Raw genomic sequence first — 17692 nt, forward strand, 5'->3', positions numbered from 1 at the left:
AAAATTCCATCAATTTTTGACAAATCCCCAACCCCACTGACTGAAATGCAGCCATGCACCATGACAGAGCCTCCACCATGCTTTACACTCACTGCTGTACCTCTCTCCTGACCTCCTCTGCAAATACTGACAACAATTTGAACCACAAATGTCAAATTTGTATTCACCACTTCGTGAGACCTATTGTCACCGATGTTCAGTTCAGCTCTGGTATAATTTTTCTCTTTTTCCCTCATTAAGATGAGCTTCTGGATCAACTGAAGGGCCTGATGCATGTCTCAGATCCTGTGTCAGGTCTTCTTCATATCTCTTAGGGACATGAATTCCAGATACTGTTCATCTGCTGTAGATAGCCTTTAGCCCACTTCTACTTTTGTTCTCCACATGTCCAGCTGTTGTAAAAGACAAACTGCACCAAGTTTCTATACCAAGGTATACCAATTTTTGGCTCATAGCTATTTGGGAAGCACCCTGATGGTCCAGAAATATTATTTTGTGCCCGTGTTATCTTTTGCATTCGACACAGATTCAACTAAAGAAATAGGAACAGATTATATGTGTTTCAGCTGTTAGTAACAAAGTGCCTGAAGACACAATTTAAAATGAGGGCTTTGCTAAGCTGTCTGGTTCGTCTCATGAGTTAGGTGCTTTTCTCTGCTTCGGTGATTCAAAGGTAAAGTGAACAAGAAAAAGCTTCCTCATGAAATGGTCAGGTACAACTGGACTAAAAATAATTGAAAAAGCAACCAATGTCCAAAGAAAAATTTTGAAGGACCTTCAGAAACCATTTTATAAAATTACAAGAAAGTCTGGCTCCTTGAAAGCAAAATGTAAAGAGATAAGAGGTGGCGCAAGACTTTGAAGACGTTGAATAGTATTTATGCAAATACTATGCCATCCTACGCAGACATTCTTCAGTTAACGGTATTTAACAAGTTTTTTTTAATCTTCTTAGTTAAATGTTGATACTTTTTGTTTTCCCACTGCTTCTTTTTTCTTTTTTAATATTCTCACCTTCGTTGCTTGATATTCAAGTTTAGTTGAGGCATGTCAGAGAATATGGTGACAACACGTAGAGCTACATTATATGCTTCTATAATCGCTGACAACTTTGAGCAGTCACTGGCTGAGGACAAAGCCATATAAGCAATCTTTATCTGCTTTGGCCATGTCCTGTCCCCTCCTCCACTCGCATAATCAGCACAAACCGTAGTGTCTTTCAGCAACCGCACGTGGACGTGTTGGTAAAGGGGGGCATTTACATTTAACTTAAAGATGCGTTCAGTGCCAAACTATTGTTTACTAATTTAATAGCAGAAGAGCAGAAATTGGGTCACTATTATGTTAAGTTTTAACGCGAAGAATAATTGAACTGATCAGTCGATACATTTCCCTTTTCTTTTTCTAGTAATATTTTTAGAATTGTTACTTACAGTAAAACAACATTTTTAGAGATGATACCGAAAGTGTTGGTTCGGGGCGATTTAAAAAAGTTACTTAAAACTACGAAGGATTTTTAAAAAAAAAAAGTTGTAAACTTAAACAAAATGAACTAAACTACTGAAAAAAAGTCATTGTAACTGTGTGCGACGCTGCACTGCAGCCGCTGTTGCTGAATCGTTGCGGCAATAAACGGAGCAGCAGAGAAGAGTAGACCTACAACATCCGGGCAATAGTCAGCTTGCGCAGAAACGGAATGGCGGAGGTAAGTGAGCGAAAACGAGAAATGTAATGACCCAAATGTTAGAGAAGCTGGGCCGAATTTAAGACTTCTGTCACTCCGTACGATACACAAGACTGCCGAGGGTTTGGCCGGCTGGTGAACGACCGCTGAAAGAGAGCTACGGGGGCTATTTAACTGGGAAGCGGCGGAAGAAATGGAGAACCTCTCCAGCGTATCGCCTCTCTCCGCGTTCTTGGCTTTAAAGAGCCATTCCCTCAGCCTTGATAGTAAAGCCGTAGAAAACAATAGGGAGCCCGGTAGGGTCTAACACGGGGGTGCTGAACTATTTCAGGTGTGCCTTGCCGGCGAAGTGGGTTTAGTGAAAAAGTTGGGAGACATGTCATGACTCGGCGGCGGTAAACTCCGACCGTCTCTTTCAGAAATATTGAGAAGTAGTTATTTCCTTCTTGCCACTCGTAGCGAGCCGGAGAGAGGAAGAGGCGTTCAGCACCAAGTCGCAGGAAAGCGCCCCTGGTCAGTCAGACAGCGACCGACGGGTTGGGAGATTTTTGGTGACTTTTGGCGTCGTGAGAAGTAGATTATAATCTAATTTAGAGAGCGCTTGGACTTCATGTGAAGTAGGTTTGGGCGAGATTCTTGTACGGTTACTGCTGTAAGCGTGTTACCCAAAGTTTCCCACTATGGTTATAAACTCTTTATGTGGCCTTCATCCTGTACGTACATTGTATCTGATTAGTTCAGGCCAAAGCCGAGCCTGGAATCGTGTCGATGAATCAGGAAAACCACCGTGAAGCTTTTTTTGTTAATGTAGTATCACAGCAAAACCGACCATCCTGTGGTGACAATTCACAATGAGCTCTTGGACATTTAAATATCTTTAAAGTTACATTACATTGCGCTTAAACTTCCCACAAGTGCTATGATCAATCTGTTATTAAGTTTAACACCTAAGTCTGGATAGCAGAAGGTCTCATAAGTTGAAAGAAGAGCCCTTGAAAAGTGAGGAGTCAGCTGACCTGTAATGGGATGAGCCAGGATCAGCCACTATTTGATCCTGTGTTGTTCATGTGTTCATTTGTGCGAGTGCCACGGCACCATTTTAATGTACTGTGCTATTTTACATGAGTTTGAATGCAACATAACAGACATACTGTCTTTATCTATGTGCATGTTTGTAGGTGGGTGATAAGCATCTAAACATGAATGCAGAGCTTGTGGCCTAGTGGAGAGTGGAGGAGATACAGCAATGAAGGCCCTCATCTGGAGAAGCAGAAGTCTTTACGGGTCTTAGAGGAGTTGGAGGAGGAGAAGAGTCCTCGCTCGATGAAGATGGCGACACCATCCCACACTGTATGATCACGTTCTGCCATGTTTATATGTGTGATAAACACAAAAATATTCAGCAAAATAGCTTCCTGTGATTATGGGAACCTTATAGTTGCAGGGTGTACTACATCACTGACAGTAATGGCATCGACTATTATTGTTCAGTACAGTTTTGTTACTCTAAAGTCATGTAACATTTGCTTTTGAAATAATTCAGTTACTAGTTCATAGAAATTTTAACAGCAGCGTTTTTTGACAAAAACGAAAAACAGTCTGAGGACCAAAATCTATCAACATACTGCAAGTGAATGTGAATTTTAATAATTACTCTAACCAGCAGCATCGATAACTCTTAATAAACCCCCCTTTTTATGGGCATTATTTGCCTTCAATATAACATTTCAACAGAATTATTTTAAATTGTAGTTTAACAGAGGAGTAAATATGAAGTTGAAGTTGATGAGTTTCAGTACCTGACATCAACCATCCAAAGCAACAGACAGTGCACAAGAGAGGTGTAGAAGAGAGCGCAGGCAGGGTGGAGTGGGTGGAGAGGAGTGTCAGGGGTGATTTGTGACAGAAGTATAGCAGGAAGAGTGAAAAGAAAGGTTTATAAGATGGCAATAAGGTGGTGGAGTTAGGAATGAGTACATCAGAGGGACAATTCAGGTCGAGCAGTTTGGAGAAAAAAGTTAGAGGGAAGCTGAGATGTTTTGACATGTGCAGAGGAGAGAAAGGCAGGCAGCAGGAAAATAGGAAGATTCATAGATGCAGTGAAGGAAGACATGCAGAGGGTTGGTGTGACAGAGGAGGATGCTAGGGATAGGGTGCGATGGAGGCAGATCATCCACTGTGGCGACTCCTAAAGGGAGCAGTCAAAGAAGAAGATGATTTAAATAATCAACGCAACCATTTACTTTTCTCATAATCTCTACGTCTGTTGTCATAACATGTAAAGTAAAGAAATATTCATTTTTACCTTTAAAAATGCTGAAATTCTGAACACCGTGTTCAGGAAATGACATGGGACGTGCAGATGTTGACTCTGACATTTTTACAGAACAGTTCAATTACTTTGAGTAAACTGAGTACACTCTGGGGGTGTTTTAGGCATCTTACAAGGAGACTGCTCAATCAGTCTGATGGCATTATTTGGACAGACCAGGGAAAAGTGTCAAGTGTGCTTGAGATAGCTAAACTGACAGACATGTAGATGATTTTCAAGAAATGTGGGTGTTATTTATACATTTCTGTGGTTTCTTTCCCTCTTATACCCCATCACCTCCCCTCCACCTGTCACTGCCTCCCTCTGTGCCTTATTTGTAGGCCAGTGAGCTTCCCTTGGAGGAGCTGTTGGCTTTCTATGGCTATACAGTATCAGATCCAGAGAAGGAGACCTGTCACATGGCTGCCAGTTTGCCAGACATGACACTGGACAAGGTATACAACCTGAGGTGCACAGAACACACCCGTGGCCTCATTCATCTTTCATTTATTCATCAAAACAGATTTTGATTGGTCGAATTGGTCAGAGAACTTTTGAGAATCAGTCAAAAATATCAAATTGAATGATTGTACATCTAATGAATATGCTAACTCTGTTTTTCTATTTTTACTGTTCTGTCTTTTGTTTTTATTTTTTTGTCTTATTATATGTTTGGTTTAGGATCAGATAACTGAGGATCTCTTCCCTGGGGAGCAGGAAGAATCATTAGCCGACGATCTCACCCCCTCAGTCACCTCAAACACCTCGGATCTGCTTCGCCGCATCCAAGGTAACACCCAGGGAGACACGCATTAACACATTTTCATATAACACTAAAACTCGCTGAAATTTTCTGAGCTAAAGAAAGGTTCGCAGTTTGAAATTGAATCGAATCGAATTTCTGGTGCTTTGATGACATTTCAAATAACACAACCTGTCAGGGTTTGTGATCCTAGGGAAATGCACTCATAATAAGCATTGATTTTATACAGTTCTGTGGAAGTTGTTATGAGATGTTCCTGTCTGATAGCATATATGTGTCACTCTTCATATGACACCATTAAATCAAAGGCAGAGAGATATTTCAATCTACAGGAGTTTTAATATATTGAAACAGTCATATCCAGATAGTGATTCTATGTGAAAGGTGCTGACTCTATAAAACATGAAAACCAAATGTACAGCAGGTATGCAGCTTTAGTGTTGTTCATGGTGCACAGACTGAACACACTGAACAGGTTAAAAAGAGGAGGTGCCACTTTGCTCATTGATGTTGTGCATATTCTGCTTTATACTGAATTGTGGTTCATACTGAGTTAGATGCAGTGTATAGTCATTTTATTTTTTATCATGACTATAAAGAATTGTGGTTTTAAATATGCTTAAGATTCCCTTTCTTAATCAGCAGAAAGCTTTGGCTTTTAAGATGGCATGGAAAATCTTGTGGCGTTATTTGAATGTTCTCCTGATCTTTCTCTAATATTTCATGTGTTTTAGGTGGAGACAAAGACACGTTGATCAGTTCATCAGATGAAGACTCTGATGATGTCTCTATTCCATCCAATGAAGAGCAAAAGGTGGGTTACTGAGCATAGTAATCTTATTTTGACTAAGTGACTCTCAATCACCTTTAAGTTTAAGGGAGACACATTACGTTGCAACTTGTCTTTATGGGAAAGCAAATCAGATAAAATGCCAATAGCAAGACAGTTAGGCAGCAATAAAATATGGGTTATCAACCCTTTGGTAATGGTTCTTTTGATCAGTGCAATCAAAGGCTGAATATACACTAGGCTTTGGTTACATTTATATAAACATGACACTTTTTCCTGCTCTGGCACTAATTATAATTCAAAGTTAGGCTACTGAGCTGAGACCTAATTTCAACAGAACCACGATGCTTTTAATGGGCTGGCCAAAAATGCTCTACTTAAGAAAATTCAAATTCATATAAGCCAGAGAAATGGTTAATAGGAAAAAAATCTCCCAAGTTCTAAAACCACAGTGGCTCAGCTTTCTAAATGTAACAGCTTGTTTTGGACAGGCCTGTGTTTCTCATGGTTGTAGGTCGACACAAAGAACACTAACATGTGTACATTTTAAAATAAAATTTCAGCTTTTATAGGCATGATCACACGTTTCACAATTATGACTATTCATGTTTGGATTTCCTGTTTAGGAGATCATGGTTGGCTCCATGTATCAGGCAAAAATCCCTCCAATCAGCCCGTACACCTACCAGGAGAGAGGTAAGCAACTGAAATTGTCATTTTTGACAGTTGTTCTGATATATATACACACATATATATTAGGGGTGCAACGATACACAAAATTCACGGTTCGGTTCGATACTTTGGTGTCACGGTTCGATATTTTTTCGATACAAAAAAATGTTCATGCCTTTTTAATTTGTCATTTATTAAAATTATAAATATATATTTTAACTCAAACGTACAGTTTTTAAATTTAATGTTGCTGAAACAACAAAGTAATAAAAAAAATAAATCTATCTGATGGAGAAATCACTAATCTTTGGAAAAGAGAGTTTATTACAGAGAAATGGCTCTTTCCAAAATAAAAGCTATACTATCCGCTTCTTCTGGGCTATATTCTCAGCAGCATATTAAACATATCAGGTCCCCATAAGGAGAATCCTGTGCTAACGGCTGTCTAAATGACTCGGGTAAAGTTTGTAGCATGCGTGCTTGTTGTTTTTGTCTGCTTCGACTTGTCTTTGCACGAGGATGATGTCGGAGTAAATGTGCAGTCATATTCGTTGTGTTCCCACTAGTGCTGTCAGCGTTAATCTGAAATGACGTTAACGCCACAACACGGCAAATCTCCGTTAACGTGCTGCCGTCCAGCGTCAACACGTTAACGAGAAAACTGTGCTAACGCACTAGTTCCCACCCATGTAATTGAGCATTGCGTGGCACATCCAACATACTGTTTTACTTTAGTCCATGACGCGCTTACCTTCAGGGTCATACTTCACATGAAAACCAAAATAGTTCCAAAGGCCAGATCTGAATGAGGGTAGGGGTGGAAGTTTGCCATGTTGCAACGAGCTTCTGTCTTGCTAGCTTGCGCTGTGCTCAGTAATGGATCTGCGCTCGACAGTGCAGCCTAGGCGGAGTAGTCGAACGCAGATCCACTGAGCTCTCAACACAGACAGCATCGTCAGAAGAAAAGTTGATAAAATAAATTAAAAATTTTGTATTGTTCGATACATTTGCGTACCGAACCGAAAGCACTGTATCAAACGGTTCAATATCGATATGAGTATCGTTGCACCCCTAATATATATATACATATATATACTCGACTCGGAAGTAGACCTGTTGCTCTGTCTGTGGCTTTTCATCACACTCGGGGACCACAGTGTTGTTTTCCGTAGACATTTCCCTCGTTGCCGGGTTTCAAAAATGGCGATGTTGAGTTTCGTGAATGAGACTCTCTTGACTCATTAAGTGACACCGCTGACCAGCCAATCGGTGGCATGCAGTCTGACGATGTCACATTTTAGTATCTGCTCAGATCACTTGGAACCCCGGCCAAGCATGTGTACCTTGTGCCTGGTACGTTTTTTTAGGAATGATCTAATGGAAAATCCTGAAAACTGTGGTGAACCGTGGCGAGTTGATCAGATGGTACTAATGGAAGAGGGGATTACGTGTTTAGTACTGTGTCCAAGCACTTTTGACTCCCCAGAGTTGGTGTGATTGATGTGTACTGTGCTGTGACCTGCTTCAAGATGTAGGACCAGCACAGTTCTGTTGGACTCAGCTCAGTGTGCAGAGTGTGGTCGTGCTGCCTTCATTAAAAATTGCTGTTACATTATTAACAAATCTATAAGGAATGTGGGAGGACAATTTGTCACTGCTTCTAAAAAACCGCCCAAATACATCCACAAAAAAATACATCAACCTCATTGTGCTCGGCAAGACTGCCTTTCAAAGCATGTTGATGCATGAAAGAGAGAGTGAGTGTGAAAGAGAGGAGCTGAGGCACTGAGAAAAACCGAGGTGTATTCAAGTCCATAATGTAAAGCACAGTGCAAACACGAACACGATACAGAGTAAACGTGTCTAATGTGTCCGCTGTAAGTCTGAGAAACTGTGCCTGTCACCCTCTAGCTTACAGCACCGAAGACCAGTTGTTGTGGAGGCCAGGGGTTCTGCCAGTGCATGAAGTGGAGGAGTTCTTGCTGAATGCACAAAGACCCCGTGGCCAGGAGGAGGCAGTAGGAACCGAGGAGGTCATTGTCCAAGACAATGAACAGGTACATCTCAGCAAACACTGCTGGCTACTTTTGTTTGTTTAAGCTAGTCTGTAGTAACACGTAAGCGCCCCTCTTCAGTAACGAAGTATTCTTCCTTCATGGCAATGTCGCAACTGCCCCCCACACAAAGGCGAATGACTCATCTTAACCAGTTTTTAGCTGTGGTAAAATATAATAAATGTGCCTTCTGTACACGCTGAAAGAAACAAACAGCTGGATAAAAAGAAGTCCATGTATTATTAGATCTGTGTACTTGAAGATTTTACTTTTGTCTTGTTATTCAGATGTCTGGATTACTAACCTCATCCCAATCTCCTTAAGACGTTTCAGAAGACTTCTTCTACTTGTCTCGTTTAGTCTGCATTACCTGAACTCATAGTGGACCATGGCTAAACATGGTCAGCCTTTATGTCCATAATCAAGAGTTCTTGTTTTCTTTAACTTGCCTTAAACCGAGAGGTAAGTCTTCACTGAGTGACAGTTTTTGTGTTTCCTCTAAACCTTCAGGCACTGTACGAGTTAGTGAAATGCAACTTTAATGTCGAAGAAGCACTGAGGCGATTTCGTTTCAACGTGAAAGTATTCAGTGGTAAGAACTATCCCGTTGTGCTACTTTCCCCAACTGGGCATTTTACACCTTTGTGAACAACCCAGAATAAGTTTGTAATAATGATTGATAGTATGTAAATTTAAAGTCATCAGAAAATCGTTGCACCCATATGTCACAGGTTTTTGCAGTTACAGTGTTTTATACAATTTTTTAATCCATTAGCAAGGGCAAAACTTAACTGAGGAATTCCCAGACATGAAACTGTGGCCTATTTTCAACCATTGACCCTAGTTAGGCATTTATACCCACAACACACAAAATTTTATCATATTTAGTTACATAAAACCGTTACCATACTATACAATATAGATACAAGTCAATAAATAGAGATAACTAGGGAAAAACATAAATAAAATGAAATGCACATAAAACGATACAGAAATTAACAAATGATTTTTATTTGCCATTAACCAAAATTTGACTTTTAATAAGATTCAATATCTATAATTAATTTGATTTCAGGAGGCCTGACAGGACATGCTTCCTGAATAGGTGACAGGTCATTATGGCGAATGCTGATTGTCCAAATTAAACACCAGATCTTTGATGTGGTGTTTTACAGTGTCCAACATGGTCCTAGTGACTGCCGTCACCGTCTTATGCATCTAGAGGTATGCGGCCAGTCTGCATTTAAAAACTACTTTAACACAAAAGATATGAATGAAAACATCAAAACTAAGTGGACTGTATTTTTTTAAATTCATTATTTAGAGTCTGTTTATAAAAAGATAGAAGGTGCTTAGTTGTAGATGGTGATACTTAGACCCATACTGTCATAAAATATCACAAATTGCGAAAATATGAAAGAATGCATAAACAGCTGGGCTGCTGCAAAGTTCATCTAGTGTTGAATAAGATTGAAAACACTCAGATTGGTCTTAACAGTCTTTGAATTTGTTTCATGTTTATCAAATTTGAGTTGCGGATCTCAAATTATTATTAAAAACGTAAAATGTTATCATCAGCCTCTGGGTAGCTTGCAGGCAAATCACTGATAAACAGAGTGCAAAGCATTGGAACAAGTAGCAGTCCTTGGGGAATGCCCATTCTGTTTTTCAATAGTTTCACTAATTTTCTTTCTTGTTCATCCATCACACACTGCACATTTGGGTATATTGTGATTGGCAGTGTCAAATGCGTTTTTTAGATCAAGAATAACAAGACCCTCAAAAGTTTGTGTGTATTCCACCCCCACAAAACTGCCACCAAAAAAGCCCTTAATGGTGTTAGTAAAATAACAGGTTACTATTTCTGCGTAATATTTTGGTCTAAAGCCGAATTGTTTCAGGGAAAAGAATTGATTGGTCTGTAGATGTGTAAATAGTTGTGTTACCACAACATTTTCAAGTATCCATGACAAAAAAGCGAGTATGAAAAAAGTTCAGTCGTTGAAAGTCAGCCTCCCCTGGTCTTCTCAATAAAGCCTGTGTTAGAATTAGATCTGCAGTAACAGCATACCAGTGTCAATGAAAAATCTGTGGTATTCTTAATAAAAGAGAGAAATGCAGGCTTATTCAACAACCCAAGGCCAGTGTAATTCTTTTCCGGTGCAAAGTATGACGTTTCATTACCATTTCGGTGGAACTATAGCTGCCAACTTCATCACTGCAGAGAAGGAATAACTCACTGATGTGACCTCATGACCTTCAAATCAGAAATGAGCCTCCAGTTTAAGACCAGTTTTATTATGCTAGAAACAGGAAAGCAAAATTAACAGATTATGATATTAAGAGTGTCACTTTTCATTTCAGTTTTTCTGTTCTATTTAGTTTATGTGATTGTAATTACAATTATGTAAAAATGTAAAATTATTATGTAGTTTTATAAACTTATTTTTGATGTCCGCTGTCTTTAGAAGAGCTCTGCTCCTGGAGCGAGGAGGAGTGCAGGAACTTTGAGCATGGGTATCGAGTTTATGGGAAAAACTTCCACCTCATTCAGGCAAATAAGGTGAGCACCCAGAGGATGACCTGCTACCTGATATGCTGATTTAAAAGGGTTGACTATTTTCCGCTAATGCAAAAACAACCTCTTCTTATCCACAGGTACGAACACGCTCAGTGGGCGAGTGTGTGGAGTATTACTACATGTGGAAGAAGTCTGAGCGTCACAAGTACTTTACTCAGCAGGCTACCAGGCTGAGCCGCAAGAAGTACAGCCTGCAATCAGGGAGCATGTGAGTGTTGCTGGGACACCAATCTGAAGATAACCAGAGTCTTTTAGATAAAAGGTGCAATCAGAAAGAACGGCACATAAAAAGCAAGAACAGCCATCGGATTTCAGGTTTGTCTCCTTGTGGAGCACTGCACTGCTCCCCGCTGCTCCCATCTGTCCACTTGCATCTTAATTATGGCCAACAAATTCACTCAAACCTCTTTGTGAATTTGTCCTGTACTCCACAATGAAATCTAAATGGAAACAGTTTGGACTACAGAAATCCAGCAAATGTACATGTGCAAGTGATCCGAGTGGGACTTTACAGAGAGCAGTTCTGAAGTGTTAAAGTGTTGCACAAGGAGACAGCCTTGAAGGGGAAACCTGCTTTTAGGAATGTGTCAGGAAGTACTTCCAAACTCTGCCATATCAAACATGCTCTCCAGAGTAGCTCAAAGTAGCTTTAAGATTTTTGGTTTTTTTCTGATCCCTGCAAAAATTTTGGTATTTTGTTTTTCTAAATGGTAAAAATGGTAAATGGCCTGTATTTGTATAGCGCTTTACTAGTCCCTAAGGACCCCAAAGCGCTTTACACTACATCCAGTCATCCACCCATTCACACACACATTCACACACTGGTGATGGCAGCTACATTGTAGCCACAGCCACCCTGGGGCGCACTGACAGTATGTATGATTCTGTCTCATAACAGAATCATACAAAAACTATGAAGCTCATTTTCATGACACTTGATAAAGAGGTAGAGTTCGGGTAAAGGAAGTGCTCATTTACACTTTGGTACATGTCTAGAATCACTTCCTGTAAAATTGCCAGATAGGCTTTGGACTTCAGAGAGGTCTACTTTCTAAGCGTGAGACCTGTCAGGTAGCTCAAGGATCAATTCTAAATCTCTTACTTTTTAATTCTTACATGCTGCCATTGGGCAGTATTTTCATGAGACACGGCCTCCTTAATATTCTGTGGGTTACTGATGATCCTGATGGTATTGATGATCTCTTGCTCGCTCAGTTTTAGATTAAACTGGTCTAGATGTTGCAGAATTTTTAAGAACATGATAAATAAAAATTGTTGACCTAACTTGCAAATTAGAAAACCTGATGCGCGCTTTTAGTGCGTTATTAGGTTAAACCATTGTTACGCTCTTTCTCCAGTCCACCGAATAAAAGGTCTACACTAAAACTACATCAGGTTACACCAGATGACCTATTACAACTGGAACCTGGAAGGGCCTAATTCTTCATTCCCACATGTTTTTGCTTCACTTTAACAGCATTTTGACAAATTCCACCTCACTTGATCTGTAAGAAAATAAAGTTTTCGTGAGCTATCTGTTAAAGTCTCTCACCTCAAAGGACGTCTAAAGATGCTGGTGGTCTGCAAAGAGCTGGTTAATCCAAGTTATATGAACAGATTTTACAACAACTACTGTCTGAGTGAAAACTGTGAGCTCTGTAGGTCGCAAACACATAATTTATCAGAGCTGGAAGTAGTTCTGCTGTGTGTTGCAGGGAGGATGGAGACCAGGATGGGGAGGTTGTGGAACTCGAGGGAAACAACAGTTCCACAAGGTTGTTGCCTCACAGCTCCATGGGCACAGGGCAGCTGGAGTCCCCGTTACCTCCACAGTCGAACCTGGACCAGGACAAACAAGGTAAAAACCAGAGGTCGCCTCATAAAAACACCTGACGTGATGGCTCAGATGGAAGCTCTTTATATTTACTTTGGTGAGCTCTTGCCACACAAAATGTCCTTTCTTACAGAGAACTAAAATAATATTCAAATAATAGTGAAGCAAAGGCTTCAGTCTAAAGTGTTATTAACTGTGGCCTTAAGTTCAAAGTAAAGACACAAGCTTCTTCTTCTTCTTCACAAAAGAAAAAGTAGATAAACAAAAGTTTCAGTGTCTGATAAAACTGAATCTATGTATGTTTACCCATCTTTTTGTACATAAACCATTTACATGCCATGTGAAACATACATGCCAAATCATCTTTCAGTCATGTTATACATGGGCTCCATTGATTTCCTGTTTGTTTATATATTCTTCCTGTTTATTTTGACATATTTATTATCCCTGTCTCATATGAAACATTTTATGTCTCCCTTCCTTTGTTTTCCCCAATATTTTCATGGTATACATTTGTTTTGTGTTGTGTTTTTGCTCGCATGTATGCACGTCTGCGCGTGTGTCTGTGTGTGCGCGCTTGGGCATGTTGTGCATGTTGATGGTGCTCCAGAAGAAGAGGGCCGCCCCAGGCGCAGACGAACTCCCCGTTTTCTCTTAAAGCCATGACCTCAGTCCACTCAGGCCACAGACAGCAGGTTGAGCAGCCTGCAGGTAAAGAGGATGAGTACAGAAAACTAAAATAATGTGGTCACTGGGAAATAATCAGACAAATAAATAGACAAAGTTTAATGAGAAAGGAAAGAAACGGGTCTAATGTAAACAGCCTCCTCTGGCTGTGTAATAATTAGCGCATTTGCAAATAGTGTCTGAATAATGTTGGAGATGTTATTTAAAATATTGCTTTTTGCTTTTTTCCCTTTGTTTTTTCCAAATACAGTTTTTTCCCTTATATACCGTCACATCTTTTCAAAATAAGACTGCTGTATTAAAATAAACTTCAAAATCAGTGTAGCAAAAAAAAATGCATTTATTGCAGTGGCTCGCTGATATACACAGCACAGCATGTGTAGAATTCACAGTATAAAACATGCAGTAAACAGAGTTGTGTAGATATTTCAGATAGTTCATAATCTCCTCATATGAGGAAGATGTTTGAGGAGATTACCCAGCAAACATGGTTCAAACTGCGACGTCGCGTCCCTGGTCAGGACAGGTCGGGGTGCGACGCCGATGTAGAGCGATGGATGTAGATGTTGTTTCCGCATAGAACAAAAGGGACGTCGGCTCGTCTCTTAAACGGTGAGAAATGAATATTAAGTTATTGCAAAGATGGAATGATAGCCATTTTTATTATTTATTCATTATTTTTTCACAACTAATATGTGGTTGTGAGCAGATATCCACATGAATATTTCCGTGGATTTTACATCGTCACGTACTCACAGAGTCGTGCTCCTGGAATCTTTTTAAATGTTTTAAATAAACAACACTTTTAAGTTGTTTTCAGTTTCGTAAATCTGAATTTCTTTTCATTTTTTTGTTGGTGAATTTAGCACATTGGACAATTATTCCCTCTCTGTCTGCGACGTCGACTCAGGAATGCTTCATTCAAACATGAAGTTCGGTTTTCTCGACCTGAAAGCGTGAGGTCACGAGTTTGAGTCACCACTAAGGTTTCTTCTTTTCTTCTCATGCTTTTCTTGAGAGAATTTAATTTCTATTTCCTTTATTCTGACAGTAAAACAGAATTTTTAAACACAAACTTTCTCGTGCTTGAAAATCTAACAAGGACGTTCGACAAGAACCTCGTTTATGTTAGGAAGTTGGTGCTGATGTGAAGGTAACATTCTTGATATCGGTTCAGCTTTCATTTTGGAACTATGACTATCGTTCGAGAAAAGACCGCCAGCCGTTTAAATGTTTGCTGGGTACTCTGTAGTAGAAATAGGTACGCTAGAAGAGCACAAAAGCACTCCTCAGATGCCATTGTAACCATAGACATCAAACATACATCCTAGAATATATGACAACAGTAATGGAGGTTTTATTAATCTGTCGTCCTGTGAATTTCTATACGTCTGTCCAGATGGCGAGCTGGTGATGGGCTTGTCAGAGCTGTGCGGCGACGAGTGTCCTCAGCAGCTGTTCGGATGTCCTTTCTCTCTCCCGCCCATAGACGGCCTGCAGGAATCTGGCTCAGATAGTTGTTGTCCTTCAGCTCCAGTCCAGCTCCAGTCTCAGCTCTTTGCTGAGACCTCCCAGTGGGCCTGCGGGAACTCTCCGGCCCTCCATGACAACCACGGGCTCCCAAACTCTTGTTTCTTTCAGCTACACATGCGTGGCGAACATTTACTTTCTGAGGGCCCTGACTGTGGCACAGTGAGCGGTGGGGCCAGTGCTTCCCACATGCTGCAGGTGGAATTTAGCCTGCCGTCCTCTTCATCATCCTCAACCGCTGTCCTCCCGTCACACTTCCAGGCATTCAGCAGTTTGCTTCACCCCTCACCCGTCCAGCATCCTCGCTCTCTCACACAGTGAAGGGGACATGGAGATATCTAAGTGGTACTCTGTGTAATTTGCCCTGTGTGTTTTTGGTTGGTAGTGATCTTTTACAGCAGGGTGAAAAAGAAATGAGAGGACAAAAAGTGCGTTAATGCAACTTGCTTGAAAACAGATGGACCTATTACCTGTGTTAGCAGGTGACTTGTGTGCCTCTTCTTAAAAGGAGGCGCTCGAATCCTACGCCCATTGTGGAATGATGACTGTGTTAATCACTACTTTCAGGCATTGATTATATGCTGCTGTCCATTATTCCTGAAACTGATTATTGACAATGTTGACCACTGCTGCTTTGTTTTCTTATTTATCAGAACAGACAAATTTGACTGCTGCTCAGATTTGGTTTTCCCCCCCAGATTCTTACCGTGAATACAGACAACATGACTGTTTTTATGCTCTTCATATCAGTCAGCATTTTCACTGCTGCAGCCATTTCAGATCTGCTATTGGACTGTACCTCACCTGATGTAATACGGGGGTGGGGGGGTCTGACTACAGAGTAGTTTATTTAAACATTAACTTAAAATGTTTTCTCCTTTCTTGGCCCTACATATCTGCTTTGTCTTTATTCTACACAAAAGTTCATCTTTCTTAAGATTTAAAAAAATATGAACACCTTAAAGGAAAAAAAGTTCTACGGTTGATTTGAATATGCAGCAATGTAGGAGCCTAATGGGGCGCAATAACTTCCTGTTTTATTGTATTTTATTTCTTTTTTAAATTTCCTTTCTTTTTGCTTCTGTGGAAATTTTCCTCTTTTTTCCCACCACTGAAAATGTATATAGATTTATAAAGGTGCAGGGTTTTGTCATCAGTCATGAACACCATTTCTCGTATGATGAATAACTGCTACCATGACGAGCCTGTTTCATATAATGGGCTTAAAAATGAAAGACTGAAATATAAAACTTTACATGCTAAGCTGCCATATACAGAAGTGAGAATACCCGTGTGCAATATCGCTGAAATATAAAACGGTTCACGAGTGAAATATTTCCACCACATAAAGATAAAACAAAAACATAAAATATACATAAGCACAAAAACAAACAAACGCAGTTGTGGTCAGAAGCTTACACACGAGTCATCATGTGCATGAATGTCATTGAAATCTGGGGCTTTTAATTATTTCTTTGAACTGTTCAGTTTCTGGGGAGTCATCTTTAATGACTTTACAAACATGAATTGTGTTTGAATTTGTTTTCGATCTTCACTAATCCACACAATGTCAAAAATGTACATAGAGCTTTTCAGATTTATACATTTGGTTAAATTTCCTTTATCGACCTGCAGCTGAACCAGACACCTTAGTAGCTGACATTTCCAGCTGTAAATTTCTCCCCTCTTCTTGGCAGATTTGGTAGAGTTCATACCCATGATGTATGTAAACTTCTGACCACAACAAAAAGATCAGCGACAAGTCAGAAAATCTGATTACTGAAACCAAAACAAGTCCTTCTCAGATCTCCAGTTAGCCTGGATCCATTAACATGAGCATCAGAACGTACAGTTTATTTATTTATGGGTGTCTATCAGCAAAAGAACAGATGCATAAATAATCAGAAGAAGTAGATCAAACCACAGTAGCTGTTCTCTAGCACGGGCTAGCTCTTGAAAACACAGCCACGTGTTAGATGACTCACATACGTTCACCACAACGAACAGGAAGTCTCTCTCCAGCACAAAACTGTTACAAACATGAGAAGAAGCCTGACGCTTATTAGGAGCAGATTTCTTAGTCAGATGACGGATGAATTTGTTTTCCCTAGATTTGTTCCAGCATGTTTAGCATAAGCTGGGCCAAGACCACCACAGTGAATACAGTCCCAGCAGTGAGGCAGGGAGGTGGGACTGTGGCTGGATGAAGTGTTGGGGGAATGTTTCTTGATATCTTGATAAATGTCTTTAGATAAATTACTGGTTGACAGGATGACTCCAAGTCTCCAGAATTTTCAAAAAAGATTGTCACTGCCAAAAGTACCATAGGAAGAAAATAGTTTAAACTGAGACGACCACATCTGAATCCAACAGAGCACCATATGAGTATTTTAAAGAGAAAGGCAGAGCAACAAGGAGCAGCTGAGAGGACTGTCGAACATTGAAGCCAACACGCTGAGTAATTAAAAAAATCAAGATTTTTGTTGCTGTTTTGTCTGTTTTTAATATAATAAATTAAATGTTTTAATAAAATATTTAAAAAAAATTAAAAACTTCAGTTTTATAGATTAAATGTGACCTTGCTGTAAGAATATTGATATTACATGTGTTGCCTTCCAGCTAGTGCCTTGGAGGTTGTTTTTTATTTTAATTTTCTATGTATATCCCATCCAAAGGGCACTTCAAATAAAGCAACAAAGAATCCAGAAGATGAACAAACTCATATATTGCTCGTGTTTTTATTTTAGCATAAAACCCAATTGCCCAAAGTTTGACTTAAACATTCA

General features: G+C 39.9%; 1 protein-coding gene across 4 annotated transcripts; it reads left to right on the top strand.

Annotated features, from left to right (window-relative positions):
• Positions 1-1223: 1223 nt before the first annotated feature.
• On the top strand, positions 1224-17624 carry mier2 (mesoderm induction early response 1, family member 2). 4 transcript variants are annotated; one of them, XM_026159679.2, is made up of 13 exons: positions 1224-1705; positions 2863-3034; positions 4337-4450; positions 4677-4785; positions 5493-5572; positions 6175-6244; positions 8132-8277; positions 8785-8866; positions 10743-10837; positions 10933-11063; positions 12571-12713; positions 13303-13400; positions 14776-15799. In XM_026159679.2, exons 2-12 carry the CDS (start codon positions 2888-2890, stop codon positions 13353-13355), a joined length of 1170 nt encoding a protein of 389 aa, XP_026015464.1. In that variant the 5' UTR covers positions 1224-1705; positions 2863-2887; the 3' UTR covers positions 13356-13400; positions 14776-15799. The 4 variants fall into 4 exon arrangements, with proteins under 4 accessions (XP_026015464.1, XP_026015463.1, XP_026015462.1 ...); XM_026159678.2 differs by having other exon boundaries at positions 13300-13400; positions 14776-15500; XM_026159677.2 differs by lacking the exon at positions 13303-13400 and having other exon boundaries at positions 14776-17624.
• The last annotated feature ends 68 nt before the right edge of the window (positions 17625-17692 follow it).

Source organism: Astatotilapia calliptera, chromosome 23 (assembly GCF_964374335.1).
Source record: "Astatotilapia calliptera chromosome 23, fAstCal68.1, whole genome shotgun sequence".
NCBI classification, from domain to species: Eukaryota; Metazoa; Chordata; class Actinopteri; order Cichliformes; family Cichlidae; genus Astatotilapia; species Astatotilapia calliptera.

Excerpts from the sequence above, each read along its gene's own strand:
- mier2 (XM_026159677.2), top strand. The coding sequence starts at position 2,888 with ATGCAGAGCTTGTGGCCTAGTGGAGAGTGGAGGAGATACAGCAATGAA. Across the intron at positions 3,035-4,336 it reads TGGCGACACCATCCCACACT|GCCAGTGAGCTTCCCTTGGA; the intron begins GTATGATCACGT and ends CCTTATTTGTAG. Across the intron at positions 8,278-8,784 it reads TTGTCCAAGACAATGAACAG|GCACTGTACGAGTTAGTGAA; the intron begins GTACATCTCAGC and ends CTAAACCTTCAG.